This window comes from Rhinoraja longicauda, chromosome 14 (genome assembly GCF_053455715.1).
Source record: "Rhinoraja longicauda isolate Sanriku21f chromosome 14, sRhiLon1.1, whole genome shotgun sequence".
NCBI classification, from domain to species: domain Eukaryota; kingdom Metazoa; phylum Chordata; class Chondrichthyes; order Rajiformes; family Arhynchobatidae; genus Rhinoraja; species Rhinoraja longicauda.
In genome coordinates, this window is record NC_135966.1 from 1260914 (window position 1) to 1279463 (window position 18550).

The 18550-nt window shown below is 52.0% G+C and overlaps 1 protein-coding gene across 1 annotated transcript in view; it reads right to left on the reverse strand.

Moving 5' to 3' along the window:
- LOC144599974 (vascular endothelial growth factor C-like) overlaps positions 1 to 18550 on the reverse strand; it is a 112458-nt gene that overhangs the window by 39643 nt on the left and 54265 nt on the right. Inside the window, exons 5-6 of the mRNA XM_078411256.1 lie at positions 15083 to 15279; positions 14647 to 14709 (exon numbers count right to left, since the gene is read on the reverse strand). Of these exons, the coding sequence (XP_078267382.1) occupies positions 14647 to 14709; positions 15083 to 15279 (260 nt within the window). The remainder of the gene's footprint in view (positions 1 to 14646; positions 14710 to 15082; positions 15280 to 18550) is intronic.

Sequence of the window (18550 nt, forward strand, 5' to 3'; positions counted from 1 at the left end):
AGATCCTGGTAACATCTAGCCCCTCAGTGCCGATGGGAAGGGATGGACAGGCGGCACATGGAGAACATAATGGGACAGGGAAGACCCGGAGGGGTTGTAACGCTCAGAGTGGGAACTGGAAATCTCAGTCCCAGCTCCACACAAACATCCCAAGTATGTTGAAGATACAGATTTCACGCTCTCTGCATGGGGCGGAGGGGAGCATTTTTTGGATTGCTTCTAAATCAGTTAAATATTAAACAAATGAGTCAATTGGCCCAAGTTACGGCAAGAGACATCTGCTGATAATTTAATATAAAGAGGACAAGCTTTGACAACAGTGTATGTGATATTCTTGCATTAAACTTTAAGCATGTAATTGCGATTTGATTAACAGTGGGACAGGCAGCATGTGATTAAAGTAATCCCCTTTATTCATTCCATGGCTTTGAAGAAACCTTTGGAAGAGTCATAGAGGCACTGAGCTGTACAGCATGGACACAGGCCCTTCGGCCCACCTTGTCCATGCTGACCAAGACCGCAGACTGAGCTAGTCCCATTCGCCCGCATTTGGCACAAAACTTGGATTTCAGCTTCAAGTCATTTTTTTGAAGTGAAGGATTTCTGAGCTGGAATTAATTACTTTCAGACCACTGTTTGGTTAGCAAAGACTAAAATGAATTATTTAGTGGAAGGGTAAGACATTTTGCCCAAATGGCAAATGAATGAAACTTCCAGTCCAATATTTAGTTTGGGTTTGGACAAGATGAGGGATGTTTTAAACCAGAAATGTTGATGTAAAACTTAATCTAGTTCTGGATGATCAGCCATGATCATATTGAATGGTGGTGCTGGCTCGAAGGGCTGAATGGCCTCCTCCTGCACCTATTTTCTATGTTTCTAATTGTTAATTCCAAACCATGAGCATAGTGGAGTTTTTCATGTATGAGTGGTAAGGGACAGGGAGCAAATGTGGACCCGTAGTGTCGAATTGTTGACCATCAATGATCTCACTGAAGATAGACACCAAAAAGCTGGAGTAGCTCAGCGGGACAGGCAGCATCTCTGGAGAGAAGGAATGGGTGACGTTTCGGGTCGAGACCCTTCTTCAGACTGGTCTCGGGTCTTGACCCGAAACGTCACCCATTCCTTCTCTCCAGAGATGCTGCCTGTCCCGCTGAGCTACTCCAGCTTTTTGTGTCTATCTTCAGTTTAAACCAGCGTCTTCAGATCCTTCCTACATAATGATCTCAGCGATCACCACATCAGCCTTAGACCGTCCCTTATTGCAGTATAGGAACAACATTCCCAGAGCCTACCTTCGGAATGGAGATGAGGATGAATGTCTTTAGTCAGAGGGTGGTGAATCTGTAGAATTCATTCCCACAGAAGGCTGTGGAGGCCAAGCCATTGGGTATTTTTAAAGTGGAGATCGACAGATTCTTGATTAGTATGGGTGTCAGGGGTTACCTGACACCCTTACCAGGAGATCTTATCGAAACGTATAAGATTATTAATGGGTTGGACACGTTAGAGGCAGGAAACATGTTCCCAATGTTGGGGGAGTCCAGAACCAGGGGCCACAGTTTAAGAATAAGGGGTAGGCCATTTAGAACTGAGATGAGGAAAAACTTTTTCAGTCAGAGTTGTGAATCTGTGGAATTCTCTGCCTCAGAAGGCAGTAGAGGCCAATTCTCTAAATGCATTCAAGAGAGAGCTAGATAGAGCTCTTAAGGATAGCGGAGTCAGGGGGTATGGGGAGAAGGCAGGAACGGGGTACTGATTGAGAATAATCAGCCATGATCACATTGAATGGCGGTGCTGGCTCGAAGGGCCGAATGGCCTCCTCCTGCACCTATTGTCATTGTCTATTGTTAAGGGGTGAAGGCAGGAGAATGGGGTTAGGAGGGAGAGATAGAACAGCCACGATTGAATGGCGGAGTAGACTTGATGGGCCGAGTGGCCTAATTCTGCTCCTGTCACTTATGGACATAACCTCTGGGTCAGGGGGGGTTCTTGGTGTTGTGTCCAGGGTGGTTAATCTTCTGATCATTACTGCTGCAGCAAACTCAATAAAGGCATTCTGTCAAAAGCATTAGCCATGGTTCAGAGGCCTGGGGCTCTGTGTGAAGGAACATAATCAACTGCTTTTATAAACCAGCATCAGATGTTCCTTGTTTCTGCCTAATGCACTTAAATTACTACCCATCAAGTGGGAATATGATTAAGCTCTTTAGAAATCGGGAGAAAATAGAGGATTACAAATGCAAGGAGGCGTTTTTAAAACTTAGCGTGTGAAGTACAGAGGGAGTAAAGCTGCCTGTGACATGCACAGTCCGACCCAGCAGACATCTGATATTGAGAACTTGCTTCCCAGTCCTCCCTCCAGCCTCACTGTCTCCGAGTACATTCTATCTCTGTCCCACCCCCTCCCCTGACATCAGTCTGAAGAAGGGTCTCGACCCGAAACGTCACCCATTCCACAGATGCTGCCTGACCCGCTGAGTTACTCCAGCACTCTGTGAAACGTCACCTATCCATGTTCTCCACAGATGCTGCCTGACCCGCTGAGTTACTCCAGCACGTTGTGTCTACCATCTGATATTGGACTTCAGTTCCTGTTCCGCAGGGAAATGTGAAGGAGATGTGGGGGTGGTATGCAGCAGCATTACTGACGCTGTGTGGGCTAGGAGTTTCAAAAGCAAATAGATTTGGTCACAAAAGGATTCAATGTTTTTGTGTGGCATGTGGTGTGGCCAGTGAAGAAATACAATGAACTCTGGAGCTGGAAACTCCGTCTGCACCAAACCAGGCACCACGATTGTTAACTTGTGTGGGAAGGATCTGCAGGTCCTCACACCGAAGATAGACACAGAGTGCTGGAGTAACTCAGCGGGTCAGGCAGCATCTGTGGAGAGAAGGAATGGGTGACGTTTCGGGTCGAGACCCTTCTCCAGACCTTGTTTTACTTTCTTCCTGCTCAGTTCTCCACACAAAGCCAAGAGTCGCCACATAAAGGCACTGACAAACTTACCTATCCCATTTTAACACAAACCATTTTTACACATTCCATTTATGGTGATAAGATTATGTGATAAGAGCAGGATTAGGCCATTTGGCAGCACCCGTAGTCAGGATGGAACCCGGGTCTCTGGCGCTGTGAGGCAGCAGCTCTACCCGCTGCGCCACCGTGCCGAACGTGCCACTGTTGAGGCAGACATATGGACAAATATTGAACAGATGGACCTGGGCCACATGCGGACACGTGAGTGTGCAGGAAGGAACTGCAGGTGCTGGTTTACACTGAAGATAGACACAAAATGCTGGAGTAACTCAGCGGGACAGGCAGCATCTCTGGAGAGAAGGAACGGGTGACGTTTCGGGTCGTGAACCTTCTTCAGACTGAAGGAACAACGGCCTGTCTCCTTTATCATCGTTATATTTTTTGCACATCTTTCATTTATTGCTCTTTATCTTTCTACATCATCGTCTATATCTCTGCTTTCCCTTTCCCCCGACTCTCAGTCTGAAGAAGGGTCTTGACCCGAAACATTACCCATCCCTTCTCTCCAGAGATGCTGCCTGTCTCGCTGAGTTACTCCAGCACTCTGTGTCTATCTGCAGACAGAGGAGGTTAGTTTAATTTGGCAGTGTGTTCAGCATGGATATTCTGGGCAAAGGGCCTGTTTCTGTGCAGCACTATTCAATGTTCTCCGCTGTGAGAACATGTCAGGGAGCTGGAGCACTTAGTGAGTGGCGTTTCTGCGCTGGTGACCAGAGAAAGTGACTAACCCATGCCTGGGGATGTCCAAAGCCAGGGTGTCCGTAGCATCGAATGCCCACCTCCCCTCGGGTCGCCAACTGTCCCGTATTAGCCGGGACGTCCCATATTTTGGGCTAAATTAGTTTTGTCCCGTACGAGACCGCCCTTGTCCCGTATTAGTAGGGTTGCCAACTTCCTCGCTCCCAAATACGGGACAAAGGGTGACGTCACCGCCCCGCGTGACCTCACCCAGCCAGCGGCCACGTGCTCCAAAGGTGGCTGCCCGGGCCGGGAGGCGGGTTGCGTAGCACGTGGCCGCTGGCTGGGTGAGGTCACGTGGGGCGCGGGGCGGTGACGTCACCTTGTCCTGTATTTGGGAGTGCGGAAGTTGGCAACCCTAACCCTCCCCCGTGACCACATGGGAGAAGATGTTTGCTGGGCAGAACACCAGCTTAACCTACAGGCAGTGGGGGACTTTAAAAAGGAGATGCCTGTTTAGTCCCTGCATAAAACTAAAGATATAAAAGAAAATTGAAAGTGGAAGGAATAGTTGTTTTTAAAAATATCAAAGACTAAGACCATGATACCCAGAGCAAAGCAAACATAAGATGACAGGTGAATTAATATCAGAGAAAATGTAGCAACAAGGAACTGCAGATGTCAGTTTACCAAGGCAAGACACCATGTGCTGGAGTAACTCAGCGGGTCAGGCAGCATCTGTGGGGAACACGGATAGGTGACGTTTCACCCTTGGAGATGTTTTTGTTGTGTCCACCATGCGGAGGAACAATGGAAGTGATAAGTCGGAGATGTCATGGTTGTGTTCACAGCCTCTTGTTTCACTCTGCGGAACAACCTTGGTGAACTGAAAGGAAGGAGAGTGTTTGATGCTCTGCATTCCCTGGAAGCGGCAGTAAGTGTGAGACTAAATAAAACAGACACATCCACCCAAGAGAAAGTCCCGCACTGAGAGCAGTGCAGGAATCTCTGGCTGGTCACCAGCGCTGTTATTAAACTCAGAGATAACACTGCATGATTGATCAGCACTGCCAGATTTGATGGTGGCTAATGTTATTCCACTTTTTATTATGAGTGGGTCATGACTGGTGTCCCAGGGCCGATGTCCCGGTTATCCTGACACCAGAGTTATGGAGGAGACAGTTCAAATTCATTTAATGAAAGTAGAGCCAAGAATTCTCAGTTTGCAGTGGTTCCTATACACCAAGGCCAAATAAATCCATCACAATGTTCTGAAACTGCACTGGCATTAAAAGTGCTTATGTCGCGTCTGAAGAAGGGTCTCGACCTGTTCCTTCTCGCCAGAGATGCTGCCTGTCCCGCTGAGTTACTCCAGCACTGTGTGTCTATCTTCTTGTTTATATCCCGACATTCAAGAGAGAGCTAGAGCATTCAAGAGAGAACTAGATAGAGCTCTTAAGGATAACAGAGTCAGGGGGTATGGGGAGAAGGCAGGAACGGGGTACTGATTGAGAATGATCAGCCATGATCACATTGAATGGTGGTGCTGGCTCGAAGGGCCGAATGGCCTCCTCCTGCACCTATTGTCTATTGTGCAAGCAAGAACGTAGTTTACCAGAGTGTTGATGTGAACATAAAGCCACTGTGGTCATACAAGGGGGCAGCTTAGACAGACCAAACTGCCCACCATCGACTCCATCTTGTGTCTTGTGTTTTATGACAATTGGCAGATCAATTTCTCCCCCGGGATAAATAAAGTTCTAACGTATCGTATCTACACTCCACGCTGCCTCGCAAAAGCAGCCGACATAATCCAAGACATGTCCGTGTCCCATCCCGGTCATTCTCTCTTCTCCCCGCTCCCGTCCGGCAGAAGGTACAGACTCAGGGACAGCTTCTTCCCCTGTGTTATCGGGCTTCTGAACGGTCCTTCCGTAAGCTAGGGCACTGTCCGATTCACCTCTACCCCATTGCGGACATTGGACTGTGTCTGTGGAACTGATACGCTACAACGCTGAGAACTATATTCTGCATTCTGTATCTCCCCCTTTGCTCCACCTGTTGTACTGGAGTTTATGTACAGTATTATCTGCTCTATTTGGACAGCATGCCATGCAGAGCTTTTCACTGTACCTCAGTACACGTGACAATAAAACGCGAGGCGTGTTTGCGGTGATGTTTCCATGCGGAGTCACAGCCAGTTCCGTGGTCAGTTCACTGCCGGTGTTGGTCCACACCTTGGGGCACGTGGTGTGGACAGACGCGTTGCCAGATGTTTCCACATCTGCTGTGCCAGTCCACAGCTGGCGGGAGGGGCTGCTGCCCAGATGTCCTGGGCCAGGTTACACATCTCCATGGGCCAAGGTCGGACTTCTCAGAGACTTGGAAGTTGCAAGATGGCGCTAGAATTGGCAATGCTCTGCGTGTTGTTCCAGAAGAGGATTATAAGGTCATGAGTGATAGGAGCAGAAGTAGGCCATTTGGCCCATCATGTCTATTCCACCATTCAATCATGGCTGACCTCTCTTTCCCCTCTCCCTCCTAACCCCATTCTCCTGCCTTCTCCCCATAACCTCTGACACCCGAACTAATCAAGAATCTATCTATCTCTGCCGTAAATATATTAATTGACTTTGCAAAGAATTCCAGATTCACCACCCTCTGACTAAAGAAATCCCTCCACATCTCCTTTCTAAAAGAACGTCCTTTCATTCTGAGGCTTCGGCCTCCAGTTCTAGACTCTCCCACTAGTGGAAGCTAGTAGACCTGTAGTACTCATGTACAGTGTGGTTGGACTGGATTGTAGGCAGAATAAGTGTTTCATTCTTCATCGCCACTGATGGAACTCATTGCCACATGTGGCAGTAGAGGCCGTCAGTGGATATTTTGAAGGAGGAGATTGACAGATTCTTGATTAGTGCGGGTGTCAGGGGTAAACGGGGAGAAGGCAGGAGAATGGGGTTAGGATGGAGAGATAGATCAGCCATGATTGAATGGCGGAGTAGATTTAATGGGCCGAATGGCTTGAACTTATGAGCCCAGTCCATCGCGTTACACCACATCTTCCGTACAGCACTTTGTGTCATTCTTGTAAGCCAGCGTCTGCAGTTGATGGTATCTCCTCTTCACCGGTCCATCTTCAGGGTGCATGGGTCGGGAAGTATCACCAGTGATGCCTGCAACCCTGGCCATTCCCCTTTTTTTCTCTTCCTCCCTCTGAGTGAAGACAGAGCTTGGAAACTCGACGGTCCAGACTGAGGAGCAGCTTCTGCCCCAGAGCCATCCTGAACCAATCACCCCTTGGTAGAGCTGCTGCCAGGTCCTCCTTACTCCTCGCTCCACCTCACTGTTACTCCATTGCAGAGCATGGATGGCACTATGCACCCGCTGCTCCCACAATGACGCTGTATGGCTCTCATCACGGTATCTATCAGTACTCCATGTATACTGTTTACTCTGCAAGGCGTTTACACTGGGCGGCACAGTGGCACAGCGGTAAAGTTGCTGCCTCACAGCGCCAGAGACCTGGGTTCCATCCTGACTATGGAACTCCTGTCCGCACGGAGTTTGCACGTTTTACCCGTGACCTGCGTGGGTTTTCTCCGGGTGCTCCGGTTTCCTCCCACACTCCAAAGACGTGCAGCTTTGTAGGTTAATTGGCTTGGTAAAAATGTAGAATTGTCCCTAGTGTGTAGGATAGTGTTAGTGTGCGGGGATCGCTGGTCGGCGCGGACTCGGTGGGCTGAAATGCCTCTCTAGATAGAGCTCTTAAGGATAGCGGAGTCAGGGGGTATGGGGAGAAGGCAGGAACGGGGTACTGATTGAGAATGATCAGCCATGATCACATTGAATGGCGGTGCTGGCTCGAAGGGCCGAATGGCCTCCTCCTGCACCTATTGTCTATTGTCCACGCTGTGTCTCTAAAGTCTAAAGAAAGTGTTGGGAATGTCATGGCAGCCTGGTGCGTATGAAACAAACAAACTCATCTGGCCGTGGGTCTGTGGCTGACGTTGCCCAGGGGCCTACTCTGTTTCTCGTGAGGCCAACATCTTCATTGACCTTCAGCGGTTGTTGGTGTACGGTGCCAGCAGTCAGACCAATTAAACAGGATAGACATTGGGGGCTGGAAGTGAAGGATATATTACAGCTGAAAGCCACACCACTGCAATAAACTACATGCAGGAACACGGTGCTATTGTTGATAATGCTTCACAGCAGCAGTAGCCTTGGGCTCCAAGATTTTGGAACTAGTCCTTGAAACAAAAATCCCAACAAATACAAAACCCAAACTGGAACGGAAAATATGACAGTGGTCACATTTCAAAAAGCAAGTTTAAAACAATATCCCAGCAGCAAATGAAATGGAAACGGAAGCCTTCGTACAGGATAAAGTGACTCAAAAAGGAAAAAGTGAGCATTGGTTCACACCTCTGACAAACTCTAGGCAACCCACGCACTGTCCCCTTTACACTCGGTGCACCACAGCGTGGCTCGGTAACTCAAACGTCCAGGAGCATAGGAGGCTACAGAGAGTGGTGGACACTGCCCAGACCATCTCAGGTACCGACCCCCCCCCACCATCGAAGGTCCATCTCAGGTACTGACCTCCCCAACCCACACTGCCGAGACCATCACAGGTACTGACCCCCCCACCATTGAAAGAATCTACAGGAGTCGCTGCCTCAAAAAAGGCAGCCAGCATCATCAGAGACCCACCCACCCTGGCCACACTCTCACTGACCCACACCACCCTGGCCACACTCTCACTGACCCACACCAGCCTGGCCACACTCTCACTGACCCACACCACCCTGGCCACACTCTCACTGACCCACACCACCCTGGCCACACTCTCACTGACCCACACCACTCTGGACACACTCTCACTGACCCACACCACCCTGGCCACACTCTCACTGACCCACACCACCCTGGCCACACTCTCACTGACCCACACACGAGAAGCTGAGCATACCCCCTGACTCCACTGTCTTTAAGAGCTCTATCTAGCTCTCTCTCTCCAGAGTTACTCCAGCTGTTTGTGTCTATCTCCGGTTTAAACCAGCTTCTGCGGTTCATACTTACACATCTCTCTGTTCACGATCACTGACACGGTCCGCTACAGAGAGTGTCTTTGGTTGCACCCTGCACTTTGGTTCTGCACTGCTATGATTAATCTGTTATTAATCTATGGTATTATTGATTATTATCTGCTATTATTATAATGATAACATGGCTGTGAAGCTGCAGCAAATGAGAATGTCATGTTCTGTTCACAATTAAATGCTCTTGACTCTAGACTGAACAATGAACTCCTCGCGTCAACCCCACATGTCTTGGTGAATTGTGCACTTCCACCGCTCTCTGTTCCCGCCCTTGCCTTGTGGTCACTCTGCTGCCAACCTCTGTGAAGAATGACCATCAGCTCCCCTGAATGTCCACAGCAAACCTACACGCACAACACACACCACACACACATCCCAACAATCAATGAATCTATAAACACAACAACCTCCAGACCAGGTCCAACCATCAAACCGTTCCCACCAGTGGGAGAGTCTAGGACTAGAGGGCACGGCCTCAGAATAAAAGGACTTTCCTTTAGCAAGGAGATGAGGAGGAATTTCTTTAGTCTTGAGGGTGGTGAATCTGGGGGATTCTTTGCCACAGAAGGCTGTGGAGGCCAAGTCAGTGGATACTTTCAAAGCGGAGATTGATAGATTCTTGATTAGTGCGGGTGTCAGGGGTTACGGGGAGAAGGCAGGAGAATGGGGTTGAGAGGGAGAGATAGATCAGCCACGATTGAATGGCGGAGTAAACTTGATGGGCCGAATGGCCTAATTCTGTTCCTATGACTTATGAACTTATGACTTATTTTGTAAATTTTACACATGGGAATTAATGGTTCAGAAACAAACTAATTCACACAGTTTATCCACATGAACATTGGCCGAGTCAAAATCTTCTTAACAACCTTAATCAAGTTTGCTATCTTTGTCTGAAGAAGGGTCTCGACCTGAAACGTCACCCATTCCTTCTCTCCAGAGATGCTGCCTGTCCCGCTGAGTTACTCTAGATCTTGTGTCCATGTTCTTTGCTATCTTCAGACCAACCTTCTATACCTTCCTAATAACCATATTGATGATGTTGTATCAGCCTGGTCTCGCCTATCCGAATGCTCCAATACTTATTTTGGGATGGGAAATCAGTGTCAGTCACAGTCTGAAGAAGGATCTCGACCCGAAACGTCACCCATTCTTTCTCTCCCGAGATGCTGCCTGACCTGCTGAGTTACTCCAGCATTTTGTGAATAAATCAGTCACAGTTTAGTTCATTGTCAGGTGTACCAAGGTACAGTGAGAAGCTTTTGATGCGTGCTAACTAGTCAGCAGAAAGACAATACATGGTTACAACGAGGCCGTTTACAGTGGACAGATGCATGATAAGGGAATAACATTGAGGTAACTCAAGGTAAAATAAATGTTGCTGTGGGAGTAGAGATTTAAGAGTGTGGAGCGATTGTAAATCTGCCTCTGTGGCTGGCACGTAAATAGTCGCCTGGGTTGGGCGCTATGTTGGAAGCGTATAAACTACACACGGTGATCAACACGTCTATCTCAGTTCCTGCCGCCACACAAGGCCAATAAAGTTCACTGTGCCCGTGACAGCCTGCCCTGTGGAATGTACACGGCAACTCAAGCGATCGTGATTTTATTAGATTACAAGGTGTGTGGCACCTTGACAACTCACTACAACACCGATCACAGCCCCAATCAGCTACGCGGGAACAAAAACAAGACTGCAGATTTTAACTCGCAAATTGGACGAGATAATGGACCAAACAACACGATCAACAAACGTGACAACGTGTAAATCAGAAACAGGTTTCGATTTAATTATACTAAACTGGAAACAGTGGAAAAAGGAAATTTAGGAAGCAATGTAAAGGCCTCACCAGTATTTTGGTAATTTAAATGGCACCACTTTTTAAACGAGTGTTAGACAATAGGTGCAGGAGGAGGCCATTCAGCCCTTCGAGCCTGCACCGCCATTCAATGTGATCATGGCTGATCCGCTGCTCTAGATGTCAACATTTACATCGGCAAAACCAAACGCAGGCTCGGCGATCGTTTCGCTCAACACCTTCGCTCAGTCCGCCTCAACCAACCTGATCTCCCGGTGGCTGAGCACTTCAACTCCCCCTCCCACTCCCAGTCTGACCTTTCTGTCATGGGCCTCCTCCAGTGCCATAGTGAGGCCCAACGGAAATTGGAGGAAAGGCACCTCATATTTCACTTGGGCAGCTTGCAGCCCAGTGGTATGAACATTGAAACATAGAAAATAGGTGCAGGAGTAGGCCATTCGGCCCTTCGAGCCTGCACCGCCATTCAATATGATCATGGCTGATCATCCAGCTCAGTAACCTGTACCTGCCATCTCTCCATACCCCCTGATCCCTTTAGCCACAAGGGCCACATCTAACTCCCTCTTAAATATAGCCAATGAACCGGCCTCAACTACCTTCTGTGGCAGAGAATTCCACAGACTCACCACTCTCTGACTTCTCCAACTTTAGATAGTTCCTCTGTCCCTCTCTTCCCCTCCTCCTTCCCAGATCTCCCTCTATCTTCCTGTCTCCACCTATATCCTTCCTTTGCCCCCCTGACATCAGTCTAAAGAAGGGTCTCGACCCGAAACGTCACCCATTCCTTCTCTCCTGAGATGCTGCCTGACCTGCTGAGTTACTCCAGCATTTTGTGAAATAAATACCTTCGATTTGTACCAGCATCTGCAGTTATTTTCTTACATTCTCAATCAAGTGTTCTTATAGAGCAGAATGGTTCTGGATTTGAGTCAGTAGTTAGTGTTTTGAACTGCCTGCACATTGCTTGAATTTGAGTATCACATATAATCCAGAGGGTTGAATTCACAGCGATACTCTGTCTACATTTAAGTCCAACACAATGGCAGATTTTGTTAATAGATACAGTGCAGAAACGAACCCTTCGGCCCACCGAGTCTACGCTGACCAGCGATCACCCCGTACACTAGCACTATCCTACACACTGGGGATAGTTTACAGAGGCCAATTAACCGACAAACCTATACGCCTTTAGAGTGTGGGAGGAAACCGGAGCACCCGGAGAAAATCCACGCGGTCACGGGGAGAACGTGCAAACTCCGTACAGACAGCGCCCAGAGTCCGGATGGAACCCGGGTCTCCGGCGCTGTGAGGCAGCAACTCTACCGCTGTGCTATTGTGTCTAGACGTGGAAATTAATTTCAGTTAAGAATCTGAAAATTTTGTTTTAGAAAACAAAACCTAGTTGTTGGCAATGATGGGGATGAGTTTAATACATTGGGGTAAAGACTGGTGCGATTTACAGCTTTGCCTCAGTTTGGTAAAGATAACACCCTGTCCCACAGACCCTGCCTACCTGAGAGGGCGATGGAATGTTAACCTGCTGCCTGAAATGGGCAGGTGGTGGTGTCAGCACGATGGTAGAGTCACAGAGTCACACAACACGGAAACAGGCCCTTCAGCCCAACCTGTCCACGCCAACCAACATGCCCCATCTACACTAGTCCCATCTGCCCTCTCAACCTGTCCTATCCATGTACCTGTCCAAGTGTTTTTTTAAATGTTGTGATCGTCCCTGCCTCAACTACCTCCTCTGGCAGCTCGTTCCACACACCCACCCCCCGCTGTGTAACGTGAGGGACTGTCAGCAGTTCCTCCATCACTGTCCAGGGGAAATGTTGAATGTGCAGTGAAATGGAGGCACAAGGAACTGCAGATGCTGGGATCCAGAGCTAAACACAGAGTGCTGGAGTAACTCAGCAGGTCAGGCAGCATCTGTGGAGAACATGGATAGGTGACGTTTCACAGAGTGCTGGAGTAACTCAGCGGGTCAGGCAGCATCTGTGGAGAACATGGATAGGTGACGTTTCAGGTCAGGACCCTTCCTCAGGCAGCACGACGGGGGGTAAAGCCACTGCCTCACGGTGCCGGAGACCCGGGTTCAAAGACGTGCGGGTTTGTAGGTTAATTGGCTTGGTATAAGTGTAAATTGTCCCTAGTGTGTGTGAGATAGTGTGAGTGTGGGGTGATTGCTAGTGTGTGTGAGATAGTGTTAGTGTGCGGGGATCACTAGTGTGTGTGAGATAGTGTTAGTGTGCGGGGATTGCCAGTCGGCATGGACTGGGTGGGCTGAAGGGCCTGTTTCTGTGCTGAATCTGTAAACTAACTCTCAGGGTGCAGGGACAGGGACAGGGTGTGGGGACAGGGTGATGGTCGGTGGGGACAGGGTGCGGGGACAGGGTGATGGTCGGTGGGGACAGGGTGATGGTCGGTGGGGACAGGGTGCGGGGACAGGGTGCGGGGACAGGGTGCGGGGACAGGGTGCGGGGACAGGGTGCGGGGACAGGGTGTGGGGACAGGGTGATGGTCGGTGGGGACAGGGTGTGGGGACAGGGTGATGGTCGGTGGGGACAGGGTGTGGGGACAGGGTGATGGTCAGTGGGGACAGGGTTCACATGTGCCGGGCTCAGTGGGAGCAGTTGTAGAGTGAGATCCAACACAAACTGGGGGGCAGCACCTTAAAGCCAGCGGTATGAACATTGACTTCTCTAACGTGCTTTCCCTCTCTCTCCGTCCCACCCCCTCCCGACTTCTCCAACTACTTTCATTGTCCTTCTGATTAACTCTACTATTTGTGTTCCTCGTTGTTGGCCTCCCCTCAGCTAACTCTGAACCATTCTACATTTTATTACACATGGGGAGGAACTGCAGATGCTCGTTTGTACCGAAGATAGACACAAAATGCTGGAGTATTGTGTGAGTATTACACACACCTCCCGCACACACACACACGTACACACCTCCCTCACACCCACGCACACACCTCCCTCACACCCACACACACACCTCCCCCACACACACGTACACATACACCCACACACACACCCACGCACACACCTCCCTCACACCCACACACTTCCCCCACACACACACGTACACATACACCCACACACACACACAAGCACACACCTCCCCCCACACATGCACACGCACTCATGCACACACACACCCTCGCACATACTCACACTTACACGCACACATTAAAAACATTATATATATATCGCTCCACATATTCTCTTAAAAGTCTTTTGAATAGATATATATACACTTTGAAGGTATTTATTCACAAAATGCTGGAGTAACTCAGCAGGTCAGGCAGCATCTCGGGAGAGAAGGAATGGGTGATGTTTCGGGTCGAGACCCTTCTTCAGACTGACCCGAAACGTCACCCATTCCTTCTCTCCTGAGATGCTGCCTGACCTGCTGAGTTACTCCAGCATTTTGTGAATACCTTCGATTTGAACCAACATCTGCAGTTATTTTCTTATATACATTTTGAACAGATATAACCCACTTTACACACACAACACACACACATATATAACACTTCAAACTCTTAAGTGTTGAATTGATACTTTATACACACACACATATATAAACACGTTAAACAATCTCTTAAAAGTCTTTTGAACAGATATGGCCTATTTTATACACATACTTATATATAAATATAAAACACTTCAAACAAATTTTAAATGGTCTTTTAAATAAAAATGATCCACTTTACACACAAACACACAATAGACACACACACACACAATAGACATGCACACACAGATAGACACACACACACAATAGACATGCACACACAGATAGACACACACACACAATAGACACACACACATATAAAATACTTCAAACAAACTCTTAAAAGTCTTTTGAATAAATATGACCCACTTTATACACTCACTCACACACACTCACTCACACACACACACTTACACTCACACACTTACACTTATAAAAGTCCACAGACTGCCCGAGAGCAGTGGGGCATCTTTACCTGACTGTGCGTCTGGTCCTGGTGGAGCGGGTGGTCGGGGTGTCCTGGCTGGTGTGGGGGTTGCTGTGGGTGTGGGGGGGGCTGGTGTGGGTGTGGGGGCTGTTGGGGGGGTTTGGTGTGGGGGGGGCTGGTGTGGGGGTGGGGGTTGGTGTGGGGGGGGGCTGGTGTGGGGGTGGGGGTTGGTGTGGGGGGGGCTGGTGTGGGGGTGGGGGTTGGTGTGGGGGGGGCTGGTGTGGGGGTGGGGGTTGGTGTGGGGGGGGCTGGTGTGGGGGTGGGGGCTGTTGGGGGGGCTGGTGTTGGGGGGGCTGGTGTGGGGGTGGGGGTTGGTGTGGGGGGGGCTGTTGGGGGGGCTGGTGTTGGGGGGGGCTGGTGTGGGGCGGAGAGGGAGAGGGAGAGAGTGAGAGTAAGGGAGAGGGAGAGGGTGAGGAGCGGGTGCCAGGGACGGGCAGTAGCCAAGCGGGGGGCGAGGTAGAGGGGGGCTGCCAGCCGCGGGGGTCCCGGCCGCATCGCTGCCGCTGCCGCTTCGGTCTGTGAGAACACAACACACTGTCGCCCCGACCCCGACCCCGGCCCCGGCTAACCAGCGCCCGCCGGCATTGCCCGTCCGTCTGTCCGTCTGTCCGTCCGCTACTGCTGGAGGCGAGAACACGAGTAGAGTGGAGCAGTGGGGCGGGCAGAGGCGGGACACACCTCGGCTCACCCTGCCTACCCGCCCTCACCCACCCTCCCTCCCTCCCTCCCTCACCCCACCCGCCTCCCTCCCTCACCACCTCCCTCACCTCTCCTCCTCATCCCTCACCCTCCCTCCCTCCCTCCCTCCCTCCCTCACCCCTCCCTCACCCCCACCCTCTCCTCCCTCCCTCCCTCACCCCACCCTCCCTCACCCCTCCCTCCCTCCTTCACCCCTCCCTCCCTCACCCCACCCTCCCTCCCTCCCTCACCCCACCCTCCCTCCCTCCCTCATCCCTCCCTCCCTCCCTCCCTCACCCCTCCCTCACCCCACCCTCCCTCCCTCCCTCCCTCACCCCTCCCTCACCCCACCCTCCCTCCCTCCCTCCCTCACCCCTCCCTCACCCCACCCTCCCTCCCTCCCTCCCTCACCCCACCCTCCCTCCCTCCCTCCCTCACCCCACCCTCCCTCCCTCCCTCCCTCACCCCACCCTCCCTCCCTCCCTCCTTCACCCACCCTCCCTCCCTCCTTCATCCCTCCCTCCCTCACCCCTCCCTCACCCCCACCCTCCCTCCCTCCCTCACCCCACCCTCCCTCCCTCCCTCACCCCACCCTCCCTCCCTCCCTCACCCCACCCTCCCTCCTCCCTCACCCCACCCTCCCTCCCTCCCTCACCCCACCCGCCCTCCCTCCCTCACCCGGGACTGTCCCGCCTCGTCCCAGTCTGTCCCGCCTTACCCGGGTCTGTCCCACTTTCTGTTCAATGGTTCCATGACACTTTCATGTCCAATGTACCGCGATACAGAGACATTGATGTCCCAGTCCAGTCCAGTCCAGTCCAGTCCACCACACCTATCGCCACCCGCCCGCTGCCTGACCCGCTGAGTTACTCCAGCACTCTGTGTCTTTCTTCGGTGTACACCTGCATCTTGCAGTTCCATCCCACACTATCTCAGATACAGTGCAAGTGTACAGCAGTGGTACACAGAGACACTGTACAGAGTCAAAGACAGACACACAGTGCTGGAGTGACTCAGTGGGTCAGGCAGCATCTGTGGAGAACATGGATAGGTGACGTTTCAGGTCGAGACCCGTGTTCAGACTAGTCAGGGGAAAGGGAAACGAGAGATGATGTGGAGAGATAAAGAACAATGAATGAAAGATGTGCAAAAAAGTGACGATGATAAAGGAAACAGGCCGTTGTTGGCTGTGTGTTGGGTGAGAACGAGAAGCTGGTGCGACTTGGGTGGGGGAGGGGTGGAGAGAGAGAGAGAGAGGGAATGTCGGGGCTACCTGAAGTTAAAGAAATCAGTGTTCACACCAGTCAGGGGAAAGGGAGACATGGGGATACGGCTGGGTGAGGTGAGACAAGCCGCTCCACACCTGACCTCTGGGTGAGTGAGGTGAGACAAGCCGCTCCAGACATGACCTCTGGGTCAGGTGTGACAAGCCGCTCCAGACCTCTGTCTTCCATCTGCAGGAGGTGTTGTACGGTCTTCATGGGGGTGAATCGGGAAAAACAAGGGGTCGTTCGGTTCCTAATCCCGGGAGAGACACAGCTCCGAAACTGGAAGACTGCCTGTTCTCAGCTTCTCTGGAGAACATTCATTCCAATAGCAAAAGTCAGATTCTATCTCGAAAGTTGTCAGTGTGGGAAAGATTAACCATTTGCCCCAAAGCAGCCGGTCAAACACGAGCCTGAGAGAGGTGTGGACCAGGAGAGGTAGAGGTGCGGACCAGGAGAGGTGTGGACCAGGAGAGGTAGAGGTGCGGACCAGGAGAGGTGTGGGCCAGGAGAGGTGTGGACCAGGAGAGGTGTGGACCAGGAGAGGTAGAGGTGCGGACCAGGAGAGGTAGAGGTGCGGACCAGGAGAGGTAGAGGTGCGGACCAGGAGAGCTGTGGACCAGGAGAGGTGTGGACCAGGAGAGGTAGACGTCTGGACAAGGGGCTCGACCCGAACGTCACCTATCCATGTTCTCCACAGATGCTGCCTGACCCACAACACTCTGTGCCAACCTTCGGGTTAAACCAGCACCTGGAGTCTCTTCCTGACCCACAGTCTGTCTTGCTACTGTAGTCCCTGCTGCATCCGTGTCCTACTTCAACCACCTGCTGTATTCAGAATCAACTCATTGTACAAATGTTACCACTAGATGGCCAGCAAGTAATATCTCAACATCTGCAGGGAAACACCCAGACTTATAAACACAGATAAATGTAGTGATGACTGGGAACCATCGCCCACATGTGGTCCACTCCCAGCCCCACCCCCACCCCACACACCCCCACCCCACACACACCCACCCCACACACACCCACCCCACACCCCCTGCTCCACACACCCCCCGCCCCACACACCCCCACCCCACACCCCCTGCTCCACACACCCCCCGCCCCACACACACCCACCCCACACCCCCTGCTCCACACACCCCCCGCCCCACACACCCCCACCCCACACCCCCTGCTCCACACACCCCCCGCCCCACAGCCCCGCCCCACACAGCCCCGCCCCCGCCCCACACCGCCCCCGCCCCACACAGCCCCGCCCCACACAGCCCCGCCCCACACAGCCCCCCGCCCCACACAGCCCCCCACCCCACACACCCCCCCACCCCACACAGCCCACACAGCCCCGCCCCACACAGCCCCGCCCCGCCCCGCCCCACACCGCCCCCGCCCCACACAGCCCCCCGCCCCACACCCCCCCACCCCACACAGCCCACACAGCCCCACCCCACACACCCCCCCACCCCACACAGCCCACACAGCCCCACCCCACACACCCCCGCCCCACACAGCCCCGCCCCACACAGCCCCGCCCCACACCGCCACCGCCCCGCCACCGCCCCGCCACCGCCCCCGCCCCACACAGCCCCGCCCCACACCGCCCCCGCCCCACACACCCCCGCCCCACACACTCCCACCCCCGCCCCACACACCCCCGCCCCACACACTCCCACCCCCGCCCCACACACTCCCACCCCCACCCCACACACTCCCACCCCCACCCCACACACCTCCACAGAACGCTGAACTTTTATTTTACCCGACGACAATGACCACGACAATGACCACGACAATGACCATGACAATGACCACGACAATGACCACGACAATGACCACGACAATGACCACGACAATGACCACGACAATGCCGAGTCAGGTCGCGATTAAACCGTCTTCTGAAACATCGCGAAAATTCCCACGCTGTCAATGCTTCTCCAGCGTCC